Raw genomic sequence first — 17,797 nt, 5'->3', positions numbered from 1 at the left:
ATAGTTATGATATTAGATGAATAATTATGTCTATTTTAAAATTTTATTATTCAGAAAAGACCTATTGAAAGATGTCTTTATGAAGAGACATGAAAATTCCTATAAATAGGAATGAGATTTCATTTGGAAATCGTACCAACAAGTTCTAAAAAAAATTTCTATCTTTCCTACATCTTCTAATATTATTAGATTGTTCTATAAAAAGTTACTGCACAAATTCTTTATAGATATTGATTTTCTTGTTATACATTGCTCAGTGCTTAGTGGATTATTTTCGTCAGTGCAAAACGTAAATAGTCATCGGGCTTCATTGTATCCTCGGGATTCATTTGCTTGAAACTCACTTGCACACCGAGTATAGGTGGGGGAGAATAGAACCTTAAAGATAGTGGCTCCATGTGTTCTCTGCAACCTTCCTTCTAATAAAAAATAAAATAAATTTTGACAATATTTTCTAATTTAGTTACTCAACATGGATTTTCATCAAGTATGATTGATGTCTTATTTTAATATTATACCACATCATCATCTCAATTTTTTTTAATTTTAAAATATATATTCTAATTCATTTATATTTTGTATGTTTTAGATATATATTTTAAATTTCCAGATGATAATGTGACACAATCTGAAAGTATCATTTTATATTAATGAAATCCAAGTTCATGGATTAAATTGAGAAAAGTTACCAACTTTCAATATTAATATGGATAAAATAAGATTCAAGGACCAAATTAAAAACAATTTCAAATTCAATAACTAAATGTTACTTTATCCTTGTTTTAGTAAGATCCTACCTTATGAACTAAAGATTTAAACATTAATATCTTGTCACTTTATCTAGGGATAAAGCAACCTTTTGTCCTTGAATTTGGTAATTTTTTTAACATATATTTGTCCATATTAGTCCTAAAATTTGGTAATATTTTCTAATTTAGTCTTTTAACTTGAATTTTGTTAAGGCGTGAAGATGTGGCACTATGAGTTGTGCCATGACTTTACCTAATTTTTTAATATATATATATATATAATGTAAAAAAATACTAGAACATTGATAAAAACGATCATAAAGAAATTACAAAAAAATTATTTTTAATTTTTTTTTCAAGAGATGGCATATCACAATTTTAGGTGCTAAGTTATCATAACTTGAAAGATTCCAAGTTTAAAGACAAAATTAAGAAAATCTGTCAAGTTCTAAGAACTAATGCACATAAAAAAAATTTCAAAAGCCAAATTAAAAAAAGGCTAAAATATGACATAAGTACTTTTACTCTTTGAAAGTTAGGAATTTGGTCCCTATACTTTTATTGTTAGGAATTTAGTCCTCTACTTTTCAGGTTTCAAAAATTCAGGTCTAACTGTTAACATTGTTATTTTTTTGGTTAAATTCAGATTAATTACAATGTCATTTTCTAATTGCAAGGCTATCAAGTGTATTTTTTTTATTTCAAAATGTCAAACTAGGAAATTTTTAAAAAACAACAGTGTTAAACGGTTGGACCAGAATTGATAAGGCACGACGATTAGGATCGAGTTCAAGTTGTTGGACACAAGGAAAAACTGAATCGAAGAGGAAAAACCCTAACTTGACGATTCAACAACCTGAAACACAAGAACAAGTCAAGTAAGTATGGGGCATATCGACAACAAGAAAAAACTGAGTAACAAATGAAACCAAGAATGAATAAATAAAGATCCCAATGCTTTAGGGTGTGGAAGGGTTGGATCTTGTGTTGAAATCACGTTCTTGATGAGTTCTTACTAAAATGAAGTTGTCAAAAATAAGAGATTGATCAGTAAACAAATCTGGCTAAAATAAGGTAAAAATTACAAGAAAAGAATGGGAAAAGAGTAAAAAGGTTTGGTCAATAAGGAAAACTCAAAAATCAAATAAAGAAGGCTACCTTGAAGTCCAAGGATGCATTCTTGAGGGAAAAGAAAGTTGTCGAACAGGCCTAGAAACAAAAGGCACTAAACAAATTAGAAAACAATGAAAACAAGGAGATATTAAATCAATTTGAAAACAATGAAAGCAAGAAGAAGCAATCAGTTTGAAAGATCTTCTTAAAAGAGGCATTCTTGAATGCAAAACAACAATAAGCAAGGTTGTTTGAAGGGTTATTGATCAAGAAAATTATCAAACAATAAAGATATATTAGATCTCCTCAAACCGAACAACAAAGAAAAGAAAAGGATAAGAAAACTCAAATAGATTTGGAACACTAGAGTTTCTTGAACTTTAATTCACATTTCTTGAAGCCAAAACGTTGGATCTTGAAACTTGAAATTAAATAAGAAGAAAGAGTACGAGAAAAAGATTCAAATGAACTTAATCAAGATTAATAAAGATATGAGGAAGATGGAAAAGGATTGGATAGAATGTGATACATGCACAGATGGGGTGAAATTTATTAGATTCCAATCATCAAAATTGTCAATTTTCAGGCTTGGGAAATCAGAAGAATTTCAATGACTTTTTGGATGGGATCCTGGCATTTTTAGGTTGAGATGTCTCATTTGTTTGAAGATCTATCTCTTAGCTTCGAAACACATTTTGATTCACTCAATTTTGAGTTCGGGAGCTCAAGTTATGACCATTTTAGTGAAGACTGCGCGAGCAGAATTTCTAAGACGGGAATTACGAGTTTCGGGCTTTTAATTCGAGTTTAAATCATATTGGGTTTGGGTTTTAGGCTTAATTTTTTATTATATATGAGCTCAATATTTTATTTATCAGCTCTTATTATTTTATTACTGTTTTATTCCGAATTTTGATAATTATTAAGTATTTTAAGTTATTTAGGAATCTTATGTTAGCAAGAAAGTTTAGTTTAAAACTAGCAAGAAAGTTTAGTTTAAAACTACTTCTTGTTTAGATTAAATTAGAGTTCTAGTATATTTAAGAGTTTTATTTAGATTTATTTATCTAGCCTATATATAGGCCTTTTGCATTGTACACGAAATAGACAATTGATTATTATTCTATTTCTCTTTGAGTTAATAAATTCTCTTTGAGTTTTTTCTTTTCAAGAATTTCTCTTGAGTTTCTTTTAGAAGAGTTTTAACAATCTTTTAGATTGTGGGGATCATCTTCAAACTTTTTCTTGCCAAGGTTTTTATCTTGGAGGGAAATTAGAGCCGCTTGAAGGGGTTGTGGATTCTTCGTGTTTCCAAGGCTTCTTAGGACTTCTACACGCCACGCTCTATCTTTCCATTTATCTTCTTTATTCACTTCCTGAATCCTTGATTTATTATTTGTTTTAATTATTTTATCTAACTTGGATTTAATTTCGTTTCAGGTTGTGTCAAGAAAATCCAAGTTTCTTTCCTAACGCCTAGAGCCCTAAGTCAAATCCATGAATTTTGACAAACTTTACGATCCGCTGCTCATCCTTCTCAACCTTTATCATTTGGTATCAGATTTGGGCATTTTAGGTGTTCTTTTTTTAAATTGATTTCTCGAAAACAGCTTCAAAACAAATTTTACCCCTACAGTTTTCAAAAAAAATATTTTTCAGTGGGTAAACGATTTTCAAATGATCTAAAATTTTGCATACCATTTCTTGGCACTATTTTAAAGTATAAAAAAATATTTCCCACAAAAAAAAAAGTGATAAAAAAAATACAAAAAATAAAATACGAAAAAAAATAAAAAAAAATTATGTGGGTTGAATTTTGTGCTGAAACTTTCTAGATCAAATCTACATTATTTGAGGAGGCTCCAGTTTAAATTTTGTGATTTTTGGAAATCAGGAACACCTTGAACGAAGTTTGTCAAGTTGCTTCGCAGTTTTTCAGGTTTTCGGGTTTCAGCAATTTTCATTGACTCTTAGCTTTAAGTTTTCATTTGTTTTTCCTTTTTATTTGTTCCTTACGCATTCTAACACTTTCTTGTTTCTTGTGTTAGTAGGTTAAAGCACGTTGCATATTCCTTCCTCCGTGCAACAAAATTCTTTGATGTCTAAGCCAATTTTTGGACTCATAGTGCTATTAGGTTTGCTTTGATAGTTTGATTCTAAAACATCTTGATTGATTGATATAGACACTTTTAAAAGACTCACAAGATCAATTCTTACATTATTGAGAATTTGATTTTATTTCGAGTGCATAGTGTGAGGTTTGCTAAATTTTTCTTTTCTTGAGTGTTGTGCTATTTTCAGGCTTTCATTATAACTCGCAATAATATGATTGGGAAGTTGAGAAGGGATCAAAAGGTTCGAAATGTTAGAGATCAGCACCATGACACTATTTTAGACACGATCAACAAAAATTTGGATTGTCTAAGTACCAAAATTGAGTGTCAGAATCGTAATTGGGAAGATAAGGTTGATCAGCCTCGGCTTTGTGCATATAATGCTCGACGTAACTTTCATGCAAATGATGAGACTTTGGTTAATAATGACCGTATACAATATTTTTTAGATAAACCAAAGTTCAACATTCCACCATTTCGAGGGAAGTATGATCCCGAAGCATATTGTGAGTGGGAATCAAAAATTGAACTTATGTTTCGTTACTATAAATGCTCAGAAGAAGAAAAAGTCCAATTGGTGACCCTTGGATTTTCGGATTATGCATTGAGTTGGTGGATTCAACTTGGAATTGATCGTCAAAGAAACCGCGAAAGGGTAATTGAAACATGGGATGAGTTGAAGCAAGTGATGCAAAAGCGTTATGTTCCTTCTCATTACTATAGAGAGGTCTTAACAAGACTTCAACTCCTTGTTCAAGGTAATCAATCTGTTGATGAGTACTTTAAGGAGATAGAGATGCTTATTCAAAGAGTGAATATACAAGAGGAAGAAGAAATTACCATAGTGCGATTTGTAAATGGCTTGAACGTTTCGATAGCCAATGCTCTTAATCTTTACACCTATATTGATCTTGAGGAGATGGTACACAAGGCAATTGAGATTGAGCAACAATTTCAGCAACATCAATCTCATCCATTTGGAGTATCACACTATTATCGAGGTACAAGTTCTAATTTTACTTTTTAGAATTCGAAACCTCCTTATGCTACTAATAAGTTGCTGTCAAAGCATGCTGAGATTAAACCTTTTGAGTGGAAACGTAGGGCTCCTACAAAACATTCTTCTACATCTTTCAAGCAGCCCATTTCTACTAATTTTTCACCACAACAACAAAGAGCTCATGACATTGAATGTTTTACGTGTAAAGGGCGTGGGCACTATAATCGTGATTGTGCCAACACGAGACTTTTATTGATCAAAGAAGATGACGAACTTTGTGAACTGGAAAAAAATGATAATGAGAATTCTTTCTTTGAATCTATAGAGTTAGATGAAATAGAAACATCATGTTCTCCTATCGAGATTTATTGTACTGAATTGAATATTCATAATACTTGTGAGGGGGATATGGGAAGAGAAGAAAAATCATGTGAAAAGACAGAGAGAAAAGAGACCTTTAGTGATAAAAGTCTACTTAATGGTCCAAATTTGGTGAGTGAAAATCCATATGAGGTAAAATTGGAGAGTTCTCAAATGAAAAAAGAAAATGAAAAGCAAGAAAATACCCATACAAAAATGAGGAGTGGTTATGTTTTAACTGGTTATGTTTTAACTGGTTATGTTTTAACTAACTCTAACTTAAATTTGTTTAGTGGTGTTTCTTTGTTACAGGATTTCAAGAATCCAATGACGGACTCCCAATTATATTACTCTACCATCGATAGACAATTTTACTTGTGGGAAAGAGCTAAAGATTCGGGGACGAATCTTCTTGAAGAAATGGGGAATGATGCAAGTCTCAAGGCACAATTTCAGACCTATGGATGTGATGGATTCACACTACTTCAAGACTCAACAACAATGTCAAAGGCTAAGCAAATCAAATCAGAACTTGATCAAAGACAAGATTCGAGGACTAATCTTTTGAGGAAAGGAGAATGATACATGCATGATGGGGTGAAATTTATTAGATTCCAATCATTAAAATTGTCAATTTTCAGGCTTGGGAAATCAGAAGAATTTCAACGACTTTTTGGATGGAATCCTGGCATTTTTAGGTTGATATGTCTCATTTGTTTGAAGATCTATCTCTTAGCTTCGAAACGCATTTTGATTCACTCAATTTTGAGTTCGGGAGCTCAAGTTATGACCATTTTAGTGAAGACTGCGCGAGCAGAATTTCTAAGACCGGAATTACGAGTTTTGGGCTTTTAATTAGAGTTTAAATCATATTGGGTTTGGGTTTTAGGCTTAATTTTTTATTATATATGAGCCCAATATTTTATTTATCAGCTCTTATTATTTTATTACTATTTTATTCCGAATTTTGATAATTATTAAGTATTTTAAGTTATTTAGGAATCTTATGTTAGCAAGAAAGTTTAGTTTAAAACTAGCAAGAAAGTTTAGTTTAAAACTACTTCTTGTTTAGATTAAATTAGTGTTCTAGTATATTTAAGAGTTTTATTTAGATTTATTTATCTAGCCTATATATAGGCCTTTTGCATTGTACACTAAATAGACAATTGATTATTATTCTATTTCTCTTTGAGTTAATAAATTCTCTTTGAGTTTTTCTTTTCAAGAATTTCTCTTGAGTTTCTTTTAGAAGAGTTTTAACAATCTTTTTAGATTGTGGGGATCATCTTCAAACTTTTTCTTGCCAAGGTTTTTATCTTGGAGAGGAAATTAAAGCCGCTTGAAGGGGGTTGTGGATTCTTCGTGTTTCCAAGGCTTCTTAGGACTTCTACACGCCACGCTCTATCTTTCCATTTATCTTCTTTATTCACTTCCTGAATCCTTGATTTATTATTTGTTTTAATTATTTTATCTAACTTGGATTTAATTTCGTTTCAGGTTGTGTCAAGAAAATCCAAGTTTCTTTCCTAACGTCTAGAGCCCTAAGTCAAATCCGCGACTTTGACAAACTTTACGATCCGCTTTCGCGTTCATCCTTTTCTTTCATTCGAATTTGATGGTAGCCACTTTTTAAATCAATTTTTGTAAAGATACAAGCACCATAAAGTTCATCAAACATATCATCAAGCCTTGGAATAGGATGTCTATACTTAATAGTAATTTGGTTAATTGGTCGACAATCGACGCACATTCTATACGTACCATCTTTCTTTGGTACCAGAATTACCGTCACTGCACAAGGACTTAAACTTTCACAAATGTGACCCTTCGCCAAAAGTTCATCTACTTGCTTTTGTAACTCCTTCGTCTCATCGGGATTGCTTCTATAAGCTAGTCGATTTGGAATTGTTGACCCAGGTATTAAGTCAATTTGATGCTCAATACCCCTCAAAGGTGGCAATCCTTTAGGTGCTGCTTCAAAAATATCTTCATATTCCTGCAAAAGAGACATAAAAACACTAGGCAAAGAGTTATGAAGGTTAGTCAAAGATAAACAGTTTTGCCTAAATCGAATAATGATGCAAGGTTGTTTAGTGAGTAAGGCTCGTCGCACATCTTTTCCACTCTCATAAAAATTATGAACCACTCTTTTTTTCTCACAAGAGGATGCACTCACCATTGGGTCATTATTAATTTGGCTTTTTTCACTAAAGACCTCTTTTCTCTCAAATTTTTTTGAATTTTGTGTCTTACTTCCCATAACCTCCTTACAAAACTTCATCATGTCGATTTGATCATTGTGAATATCTTTCGGATTCAAAGGGGTGAAAGTGTACTTTTTCCCACTGAAAATAAAAGAATATCGATTTAATTTACCATGATGAATAACATCACGATCGTACTGCCATGGTCTACCAAGTAACAAGTGGGCGGCATGCATGGGAACGACATCACACCAAACATCATCAATGTAAGTCCCAAGTTTAAAAGTGATCAAGCACTGTTTTACCACACGGACCTCCGAACCTTCGTTAAACCATTGAAGATGGTATGGTGTAGGGTGTTTGCTACATGGCAAAGCAAGAGAATCCACAAGGTAGCTGCTCACAACGTTAGCACAACTTCCACTATCAATGATAAATGAGCAAAGTGTACCTTTAATCAAACACCTCGAATGGAATATATTACTCCGTTGAAGATCATGATCATCCTTCAATTGGATGTTGAGTGTGCGCCTCACAACTAAACATTGGGGATGAGTTAGTGGTTCCACCAACTCTTCTTCACCATAAAATTTACCGCAATCGTTGACATCATCAATTAATTCGGGCATATCTGGGTCTGTTTTATCGGAATCAGAAGTATAATCACCAAATGATACAACCTTTATCAGAATGTAATGAAAAAGCGATGCCTTATGAAACCCTTTAAAGAAAAAACTTCAATAAGCTTTACAAATGGTTCTAATTAACCCCTAGGACGACAACCTAGTAAATTGGAAGGTGAAAAATGCTTCTTATGACTTCTTGAAGAAAACCAAGATAAAACTTGTAAAAATCATAATAGAGATATTGCAAAGAGAGAAACTCAAAGAATTGTATATTTTATAAATAAAAAAAAGAGATGCGTGTGGTGAATTACATGAAAGGAGTGTGACTTGCCTTATATAGGCAAAATTAGGGTAAAAATAAACTCCTAATCACACTAGGATTACCTGAATAATAAGTAACAAGTAAATAACTAACCTAATGAATGAAAAAAAGACTTGAGTATGAAAATAACATAGAGGAATTCAGCCAGTAAAGGGAGAGCATTGACTGAATTTCAACATGGAAATAACATAATTGGGTTTAATAAAAACTATTTTAATGAATCGAAAACAACTTAGGTCAAAATAAAATATAACTAAGCATAATAACATTTAAATGGGCTCAAATTGGGCCGAAACTCCACCATGATTTGTATGGATTATTGGAGCTCGTTTTCTTCAAGTTTTTAACTCTATTAAGCTCATAGATGATTGTCCAATCACGTCTCGCTTCAAGAAATTTGATCTTGAACCAAGATTTCTAAGAATTGAAATCTATATTTTCTTGAAACTTAAAACCATCAAATCTGTCCATTTTAAACCAAGATTTGGTTTCTTGATTTTCTTGAAACCAAAATTCAAAATCTTGATGATCTTTCTCAACTCTAAGGTTGTTCGGTTCCCATCTAAAGTTGGGCCTCCCGTTTTGTGATCTTTTGAGCTTGTTACATGGGCTTTGTAAAAGGTTAAGCCCAATATGTTCTTAGGCTGAAAATTGAGCCGCATAGTCGTATCATGAATTCTTGAAACTAAAATTACAAATACTAAATTTTAATTTTTTTTAAAAATTACAAGGACTTATGACACACTTGATTTGATGATTGTTTATCAGCCCAATCAATGGCTGATAAGTCGGCCCCTCCCCAAAGCGAAAATGAACTCACAGAATGGTTGTTGTCTTTATTTACCTGTTCACTTTAGAGATGGAAAGGAAAATCAATGGATATCTACCTAAATTCTAATGGATTAATTTAACATCATTTTGCCTTATAATTCATTTTAAAAAGCCAAGATTCATAATGTTTAATTAATTCTTCAAATTTTGTTTTTAATATGTGAAGAGAACAATAATTGTAATGAACCGAAAGTTACGGTATCGGAAATTGAGTCTTGAGTATCTTGTTTCGTGAAATTTATTCATGAATATTTATTAGAAATATTTATGAATTATAGTTGAATGGTTATTTAGTGTTTAATTAAGTGAAGTAGTTTGAATTTAGTTTAAAGGATTAAATTGCATAAGGAATAAAAGTTTAATTATAGATTAAAGAAGTAAAAGGGACTAATCTAGCAATTAGACCCTAAGTGCCATGTGTGTGAATGTATGATATAACATGTGTAATAGTTAGTATATATGTGTAATAGCTATAAGATATTTTATGTTATAGCTATTACACATGTTAATTTTATATTTATTATAGGTTAATAATAATATAATATAGTATAATGAATAAAGAATAATGAGTAAAGAAACATAGAAAGAGTTACAGAGAGCAAACGTGAGAAAGAAAGAAAGAAATAGAAAAGGGAAATTTGAGGATTAAGGCCCTAAAGCTTGATTGGTAAGTTGTTTTAGCTCATTTTCTTATGATTTTTATGTTTATGGATGCCTAATTCAAAGTTCTACATGTATGAGGTTAAAATGAAGAAAATAGAAAATTTTTAGATATTGATTTAGTTGAATAAATTGAGGTTTTATGGGTTAAATTGATAGGAATTGAAGTTAGAAGTGAAAATTGAGTGATTTATTAAAAGAATTCTAAGTTAGGTTTAAATAGGGATTAAGTTGAATAGAGCTCAAAATTTATGTTTTATAATGAATTTTATGAGTTAGAAATTGTTAATGAGTTGATTAAAAGAGAATATGAAGCTTAAGTTAAAGAAAAAAGATTAGTAATGGAAAAAGGACGAAATTGGAATTTTTGTAAAAGTTTGATAGAAAGTGAAAATGTGTTTTATGAATTAGTATATTGATGATTTTTAATTGTATGATTGTTAGTAGCAAACGTAGCAATCGGATACGTCATCAAAGAAGGAAAAGAGAAAGTGAACGAAGATATCGATTAAATTCGATAAATAGTGGTTTGTATTTCTATAAACCGAGCTTAATCGTTATTGCTATATTTGATATTTATATTGTATGAAAATGTGAATGAGGTAAGTATTTTTACCATATTGAAATGAATGTGATTTTGAATACCCTATTAACAGATGTCGGGCTAGTCGGATATAGTTGACATGTCATAGGAATTGAAAGTATTGGGATATTCCAACATTGAGTCGATGAGACACTATGTGTCGACTCATCGTTAAAGTTCGGATTTGTTCCGATGAAGTACTTTGTGTACTATAATGTTAAAGTTCCGGATTTATTCCGATGAAGCACTATGTGCTTATCTCGAGTGTGGGTTGGATCCGTGTATCCGTCGATGTCCGAAAGTTATGTTAATAAGGGTAAATAAAGTAAAGGTTATTAAAGTACTGATTGATATTGAATAATAGCAATAATGTGTTTGAATTACCATGTTTTAAAGTTGATTAAGCTATTGTTTATAGAAATACCACTGAGAGTATTCTCAGCGTACGGTTTGTTTCCGTGCGCAGGCTAGGTATGAAAGTATAAGGACTCAAAGATACAAGCCGATCCCGAACTCAAATTGGTGAAGTTTCTATCTTTTGGAAAATGGCATTGTACCTAGGATGTCTTTTGGTCATTTTGAAAGTATCTAAGTTGTTAAGTGATATTTTGGTATGTTTTGTAAATGTTACCAAAACCTTAAGTATGGTATGTTTTGATATGTTAGTGAAGAGTAATAAGAGGAAGTGTTGGTAAATATTGTAGAGAGAAGAAATGAAGATGTTATAAACTTAGTTATCAACATTTTATACTAAAACAGATTTGGACAGTAACAGTAGTCCAACTTTGAAAATATACCAAAAATAGTATAAAGTGAATTAGATGATGAATAAAATATGTAATTGAAGCTTAATGAATCTATTTTTATATGGAAGAAACAAAATAGGTAAAAGAGTTGTATTTTATGAGATATTTATGTTTTGGTGAAATAGGGTTAGAAAAATTTCTGGATTCCCTGTTCTGACTTTAGAAATTCACCATAAATTGTGTATTAAGAATTAGGACTCAAACTTTATTTGTATGGATTCCTTATTGAGTCTATTTTTAATTGAAACAAATGGCATAGTCATTAGATTTCTGTACAGGAAGAAATTTGATTCGTAGTGCACAAGGGTCAGAGTAGCCTAACCCTGAAACAGGGGAGACTTCTTCTAATAAACTGTACTGATTTGCCTGACCAAAAATTCTAGAAAAAAATTAGTAAGTAGATATATGAGTCTAGTTTCAGGAAAAATTTACGGAATTGGATTTCGAGTTTCGTAACTCGAGATATGATTTGTTTAGCGACCGTGATGCAGATGGATAGTTTACTACGAAAACTGTTTAAGTGCTAAGATAAGTTTTGTAATGTCTCCTGCTTGACTCCGGCAACGGTCTCGGGTAGGGGGACGTTACAATAATTAAGTTATTAACACTCAAATGATCAAAGTTCAAATGCGGTTGATGTAATTTTCAAAACATTTAGATATGATCAAAGTCTAACGCTTTTCTTTTGCTTTTGCTTTTGCTTTTTGTTTGCCTTCATCAAGGAGACCAATTGATTCTAATATCATCTGAAATGTTCCTTACGAATGAAAGCTTAACACATAAGCTACAAACCAAATATACATATATAGCTACCTCCATAAGCATTATATTACTGGTATTTACACTTGATTGATTTGACTATTATTAAAATAAAAAATACAATCTTGTTAATCGTAAGATGGAAGGAATATAGAAAGAGAAGAACCTCTACTTTGACAAAAGCAAACAATTCCCATCATGAGATTTAACTTTCTCTATAGCCTTACAGCTAAATAATGGTGGTACTGGTTCCATCTTTGATTTGCCACAATGTCATCTGCTCTACATAGGATTCTACTTGTTCTTTGCTTGGTTTCATTACTATTGCAGATGACTGCAGGTAATCCCAATGTTTTAATGATTTTCATTGATGTTTCTGTGGTTTTATGGTGGTGTACTCTTTTTTTTTTTTTTTTTTTTTTTTTTTTTGTGATTGTATTAGGTGGAGGGTTCAGAGAATGGTGCATAGCTGACGAACAAACACCAGATGAAGACTTGTTGAAGGCACTTGATTGGGCTTGTGGAAAGGGAGGTGCAGATTGCAGTAAGATACAAGTGAACCAGCCTTGTTACCATCCAAATACTATAAAAGACCATGCATCTTATGCCTTTAACAACTACTACCAGAAATTCAAGAACAAAGGAGCTACTTGCTACTTCAATTCTGCTGCAATCATCACTGATCTTGACCCAAGTAAGATTATAATCTAGTTGTTGCCATCTTCACAGGTCTTGATCCCTATCCATGATTCAAATCTAAGTTAATAACTTTTTTTGTTGACAGGCCATAATTCATGCAAATTTGAAACCGTTCCCTAGATGGAGGGCAAAATCATTGCAATACTTTTCGTTTGGAAAGTTTTCAGACTTGTTGACAATGAGCCTATTTTGGTTTTTATTGAATGTTAATGTTCCCTAATTCCAATTTCAACCCTTCGAAAAACCCAAAAATTGTCATCTTTTCGTTATCTCGCTATGTACCATCCCTAAATCCATTTTAAGGTACACACATAGAATAGAAGAATGCTTCTTATTGTTCTTATTATTGGATTAGATTCTGTTGACTGTTGAGAGAGTATATGCTTTAGAGTGTTTTACTCTCTCAAAGGAGAATATTGTCTTCCTGTTGAGATTTTATATGCAAATTCACAAGAGAAATATCAATATTTTATGAAATATTAATTATGAATATTGCACCTAGTTCAAACCCGGCAGGTGCAATATGCATAATTAATATTTTGCACAATATTAACACTTTTCCTGTGAGCTTGCAAGTTGTATCTTCATCAACTGAAGCACTCTCTAAACTCTGTGAACCTCTTTGGACCTTTTTTAGAGTACAAGAGACGAAATTCTAACATAAAAACAATACCTTCTAATAAGAAAGTGATACATTTCAAAACAAATATTCACACTCAACATATTAGATAGGATAAGATAAATGAATTAGTGTAGCAATTCCATTTCAATTTTACAACTTGGGGAAATTTAATATCACATGCACTCAATATAGAAGATTGAAGAGTGTCATCCCTTTCATACATTCACATATATTTGGGGACAATACTGAGGATTAAATTTGGTATGGTGTTGCTCACAAACCAAAAGATCCTCAAAATCAGTAGCCACCACACCCAGCGAATGTTGATATATACTTATCAATTTTAAACAATCTCTTTCATCGTTTCGCAGCCATATATGACAGAAATCTATGTTAGTGTTTGGGGTTCACTTTGCCCATACTTTTATATATGGTGGCTACACAAGGTATGGCGGATGCTATCCTCTTCGAAAGCCCAACATTGCACCTTCCATGGGAATTTAGTTTTCAAGCTAACTTTGCAATTACGGTGAAGCATGCATGGAGCAAGTTAATTAAAAAGTTTGCCCGAAGAGTGTGTAATATAAATGTGAATTAAAGAAGTAATTCATATCAAAAGATGGTAAATTATGATCATTCAAAATTTTCGTTCTCCAAAGAGTTTGTTTTCCTAATTTCATCGCTCAATTTATTTTGTCATTTTTATTACTACCATTAGAATAATTGGAATTGTATCCACTCCATTGTTAGAATATATTTGGTCACTATTGACTTAATAATAAATTTTGTCCTCAATCTTTAAATATTTCATTTATTTAGCTTTTCTTCATTATTTTGATGTATTATTTTGACTTGCACTCGTTTGACTTTCACGAATTTTTATAATTTTTATGATTTTTATAATTTTTATATATTTTTTTATTTTTATGATTTTCTTATCATTTTTAAATAATCTATAATTTCTTAAATTTTTAATTATTATTGTTTTAATTATTTATAATTTTCAAGAACTTTTATAATTTTTTTAAAATTATGATTTCTTTAAACCAATCTATCACAACTTCGATTAACAAAAGGGTCTAATTCATTTTAAGCACTTAATTAGGTGCACATGCATTAATTGCTTTCTTGATTTTTATTAATTATTTTTTAACCTTTAGTCTTTTAAAATATTTAAATTGAATCAGTTTCAAATTGATAAAAATATATAAAACTAGAGAGCTAAATTTATTATTATGCTAATAAAAATGACCACGTCAACATCTCATTAGGTGATTAAAGATATTTTAGTGATGAAATAAGTACAAATTTCAATTATTTTAATAGCAATTGTGAAATTCAAAAAAAAAAGAAAAAAGGAATTTAGTAATTGAAATAAGAGTATTCTCAACCTAGGTGATTATCCGAATAGTTTAAATTATATATATATATATATATATATATATATTACTAACTAGTTGCTACTTGTTATGTAGGGTTGATATTATTAAAAATACAAATTAAATGGACATCTATGAGAGAAGTCGAGGTCGATCAATGGTATTACAATTAAAGGTGTAGTTAGTTGCTACATACTGTATTTGCTTATGGCTATATAGAGTTAACACAGTAATTGAAATAGGAAAGTTAAATTTTGTTTATAACCTAATTTTTGAGCATCCAACAAGTAATTATATTAGAATTCGATTAAATTTAGAGTTTAACTTAATTAAATTCTTAAATCAAAGTAAAATTTACTTTCGGTGCTATTCTTATATTTACAAGTCTTGAATCCAAAATTTTATTTAAAAGACATAAAACTTTTTACCACTCAATCATTGAAATATAGTGCTTTTACTTACTAACTTTGGAAGGGAGGGATGTTCCATTGTTTCTCACGGAGATGTAGACTGATCTACTAGTGTATGCAATAGGCATAGAAGGAGGAGAAATGGGTGGTCATTAAATTCGAGCATCAGCCTGAAAGCACTGTTGAGAGCTCCTTACCTTATCTCACCACTACTCACCCCCTTCTTGAAACAACAAAAAGGTCCACCACCTAGTAATACAAGATAAATTAATGAAAGAAAAGGCCATTGCCTTCACTCCCTTCCATCTTTTCCAGGTTTTTCCTTTTCCCCACAAAAGGAATTTAATGGTATGGTTACCCACCATTAATGCCCCTCTCTGTGGTCTCAGTCTGTTCTCTCTACGGATGAGGTGGTCGGTCGTTAATTTCCTCTATACCTCGTGCGTTATTTGGGCTTTTTTGTTTGACCACGCTCCATCGGCTCGGTTACCCTCACTCATAAGCAAACCTTTATCATCATATATTTTTTTGTTCGCTTTTTTAAATTTATCGAGATGAATCTACAAAGAAAGAAATTAAAAATTAAAAATTAAAAAATATTTATGAAGTGATTAATGATTTAAGTTGTTTAAATTTTTAGTGATATTATTTATGTGATTACATACAATGATAAAATGCTTAATACTTTTAAAAAAATACTCAAATTCAAACCTTAAAAATAAAATATTATTAAAAGTGGCAGCGACCAACCCTCGATATGGTTGTAAAATGTGAACAAATCTTTCCTTTACTCTTTTAATTGAAAATAACTAATGACGAAATAACTTTTTAAAATTACTGAAAAATGAAATATGTTACTTAACTCAGCTGCTTTTAAAGAAACTGATTTTTTATAAATAGAAATCAAGCAATTCATTAAATATTACATAACAAGGCCCAAAGTCCAAAGAAATAAAACTTTACAAGGCCAACCAAGCCTAGCCCAGAACACAAGAGGGTGAACCCTAGACCCCTTATCAGCTTAGCCATCGTTGCCCGGAGCAAGAAGAGAAGAAAGCTTATCGGAAGTGTCTGTTCAAGCAAGGCTGATGTACCCACGTCCAGAAGGTAAGCTGGCGAGGAGGAAATAAAGTCGTCATCATGGCGGAGCTTGCCGGGGCATCGACTGAGCTTTAATGCTAAGCCTTCCAGCCGGCGTCAGCAACTTATTAAAAGCTCTTAAACTAGTGCACTAAGTAAATTTATCGTTTTTTAATTAAGTAAAAATTTACGCGCTTATTTTTATTCGTGAAAACTCTTAATTTTAAGTAAAAATTATTCTTATTAAACAATAAAAAATAAAGTAAAAACGATTTAATTTTACGGTTCATGTTCGAAGTTTATGATTATCTCTCCGACAAATATTTTCTCTAAAATTTAAACCTGTGTTTTTCTTTAAGAGTATAAAGTATCTTATCATTGCACCTAATTTTTTAATTATTTTATAAAGGTATAATAATTTTTTGACTCTCCAATTTTCAAAAATAAAGTCATTTTAGCCTTCCATCTAATTTTTTGCTTGTTTCAACTCTTGAATTTACATTATTTGTCAAATCACCCCAAATTAATTGAAAAAGTTAATGCTTATTGACTTTGCTAACATGGCATTTGCTTGGAAGTCCATGTGTACACCATGCTAGCATTTAATTAACTTTTTAAAAGTTAAAAATATTTTTAATACTTTTAAAATTTTTAATAAATTTTATAATTTTTTATATTAAAAAAATTAATATTGACGTTGCAATCTACGTGTGTGTCACGTCAATAAAGTTAAGGATGAAAGAAGTAAATATTTAAGTGATAGTTAAAATGATTTTTTATCAAGTTAAAAATTAAAGAAATCATTATACATTTTATAAATTAGTTCACCATTCATGTTAAATTACTAATGTGAAATAATAAGGTAGTAAAATTTTGTAATTTTGGACAAACACTAAAAACATTTATCATTTTCGTTTTAGCTTGGCACATGCCACAATTTTATTTGTTTTCTAATTTTAAAAAAGTTTAATTATAATTAAAACTATTTTAATTTGTCGAAATAATAAACATAGTAAAGTTTGATATTTATAGCTATATATCAAAATAATAAAATAAATTATTTTATTCTCGGTGTTGGCATTTGGACAAGAATGAAAGGTTAGATATATCGACTACTTGGAAATAGAGAAAAAAATTACGTTGATTACATCGGAAGTCCCCAGAGTTTTTTCATATGATTATGGCATCAATCTTATGTATGGTATATATAGGGCATTGTTTGTGGGTATCCAAAAAGCTTGAACTCATGACCGCGTAATGACCATCACTTGGCCCCCCGGTTATACTCGAACCCGTGACTGCATCAGAACAGCCTACTGGGACCTTCACATTCACTTTGACCTCTTATTGTATCAAACATTATTACCTCGAAATTGAATTTCCTCATAATGGGTTTATAAGGTCATAGTCCTATCTCGCCATGACATATGAAATGTATATATGCTAAAGTGCGTTATCACATCTCGACCCCTCAAAACTA

At 31.0% G+C, this 17,797-nt stretch overlaps 1 protein-coding gene and 1 long non-coding RNA gene across 4 annotated transcripts; one reads left to right on the top strand and one right to left on the bottom strand.

Moving 5' to 3' along the window:
* The first annotated feature begins 12,224 nt into the window (after positions 1 to 12,224).
* Positions 12,225 to 13,151, top strand: LOC108488816 (glucan endo-1,3-beta-glucosidase 12-like). Its single transcript, XM_017793102.2, has 3 exons — positions 12,225 to 12,467; positions 12,570 to 12,821; positions 12,912 to 13,151. The coding sequence occupies exons 1-3, from the start codon at positions 12,398 to 12,400 to the stop codon at positions 12,944 to 12,946; spliced, it is 357 nt and encodes a 118-aa protein (XP_017648591.1). The 5' UTR covers positions 12,225 to 12,397; the 3' UTR covers positions 12,947 to 13,151.
* On the bottom strand, positions 12,836 to 15,769 carry LOC128293889 (uncharacterized). 3 transcript variants are annotated; one of them, XR_008284007.1, is made up of 2 exons: positions 15,290 to 15,769; positions 12,836 to 12,866 (listed from the first exon to the last, which is right to left on the bottom strand). It is a non-coding gene; the product is annotated as an uncharacterized LOC128293889 (long non-coding RNA). The 3 variants fall into 3 exon arrangements; XR_008284008.1 differs by lacking the exon at positions 12,836 to 12,866 and adding an exon at positions 13,627 to 13,964; XR_008284009.1 differs by lacking the exon at positions 12,836 to 12,866 and adding an exon at positions 13,627 to 13,960.
* Positions 15,770 to 17,797: the final 2,028 nt, after the last annotated feature.

Source organism: Gossypium arboreum, chromosome 6, assembly GCF_025698485.1.
Source record: "Gossypium arboreum isolate Shixiya-1 chromosome 6, ASM2569848v2, whole genome shotgun sequence".
NCBI lineage: Eukaryota > Viridiplantae > Streptophyta > Magnoliopsida > Malvales > Malvaceae > Gossypium > Gossypium arboreum.
Note: the sequence above shows the minus strand (reverse complement) of the source record. Positions and strands in the feature narration are given on the sequence as shown.

Coding starts and splice junctions, on each gene's coding strand:
- LOC108488816 (XM_017793102.2), top strand. CDS start 12,398: ATGTCATCTGCTCTACATAGGATTCTACTTGTTCTTTGCTTGGTTTCA. Junction 12,468..12,569: donor ACTATTGCAGATGACTGCAG/GTAATCCCAATG, acceptor TGATTGTATTAG/GTGGAGGGTTCAGAGAATGG. Junction 12,822..12,911: donor CATCACTGATCTTGACCCAA/GTAAGATTATAA, acceptor TTTTGTTGACAG/GCCATAATTCATGCAAATTT.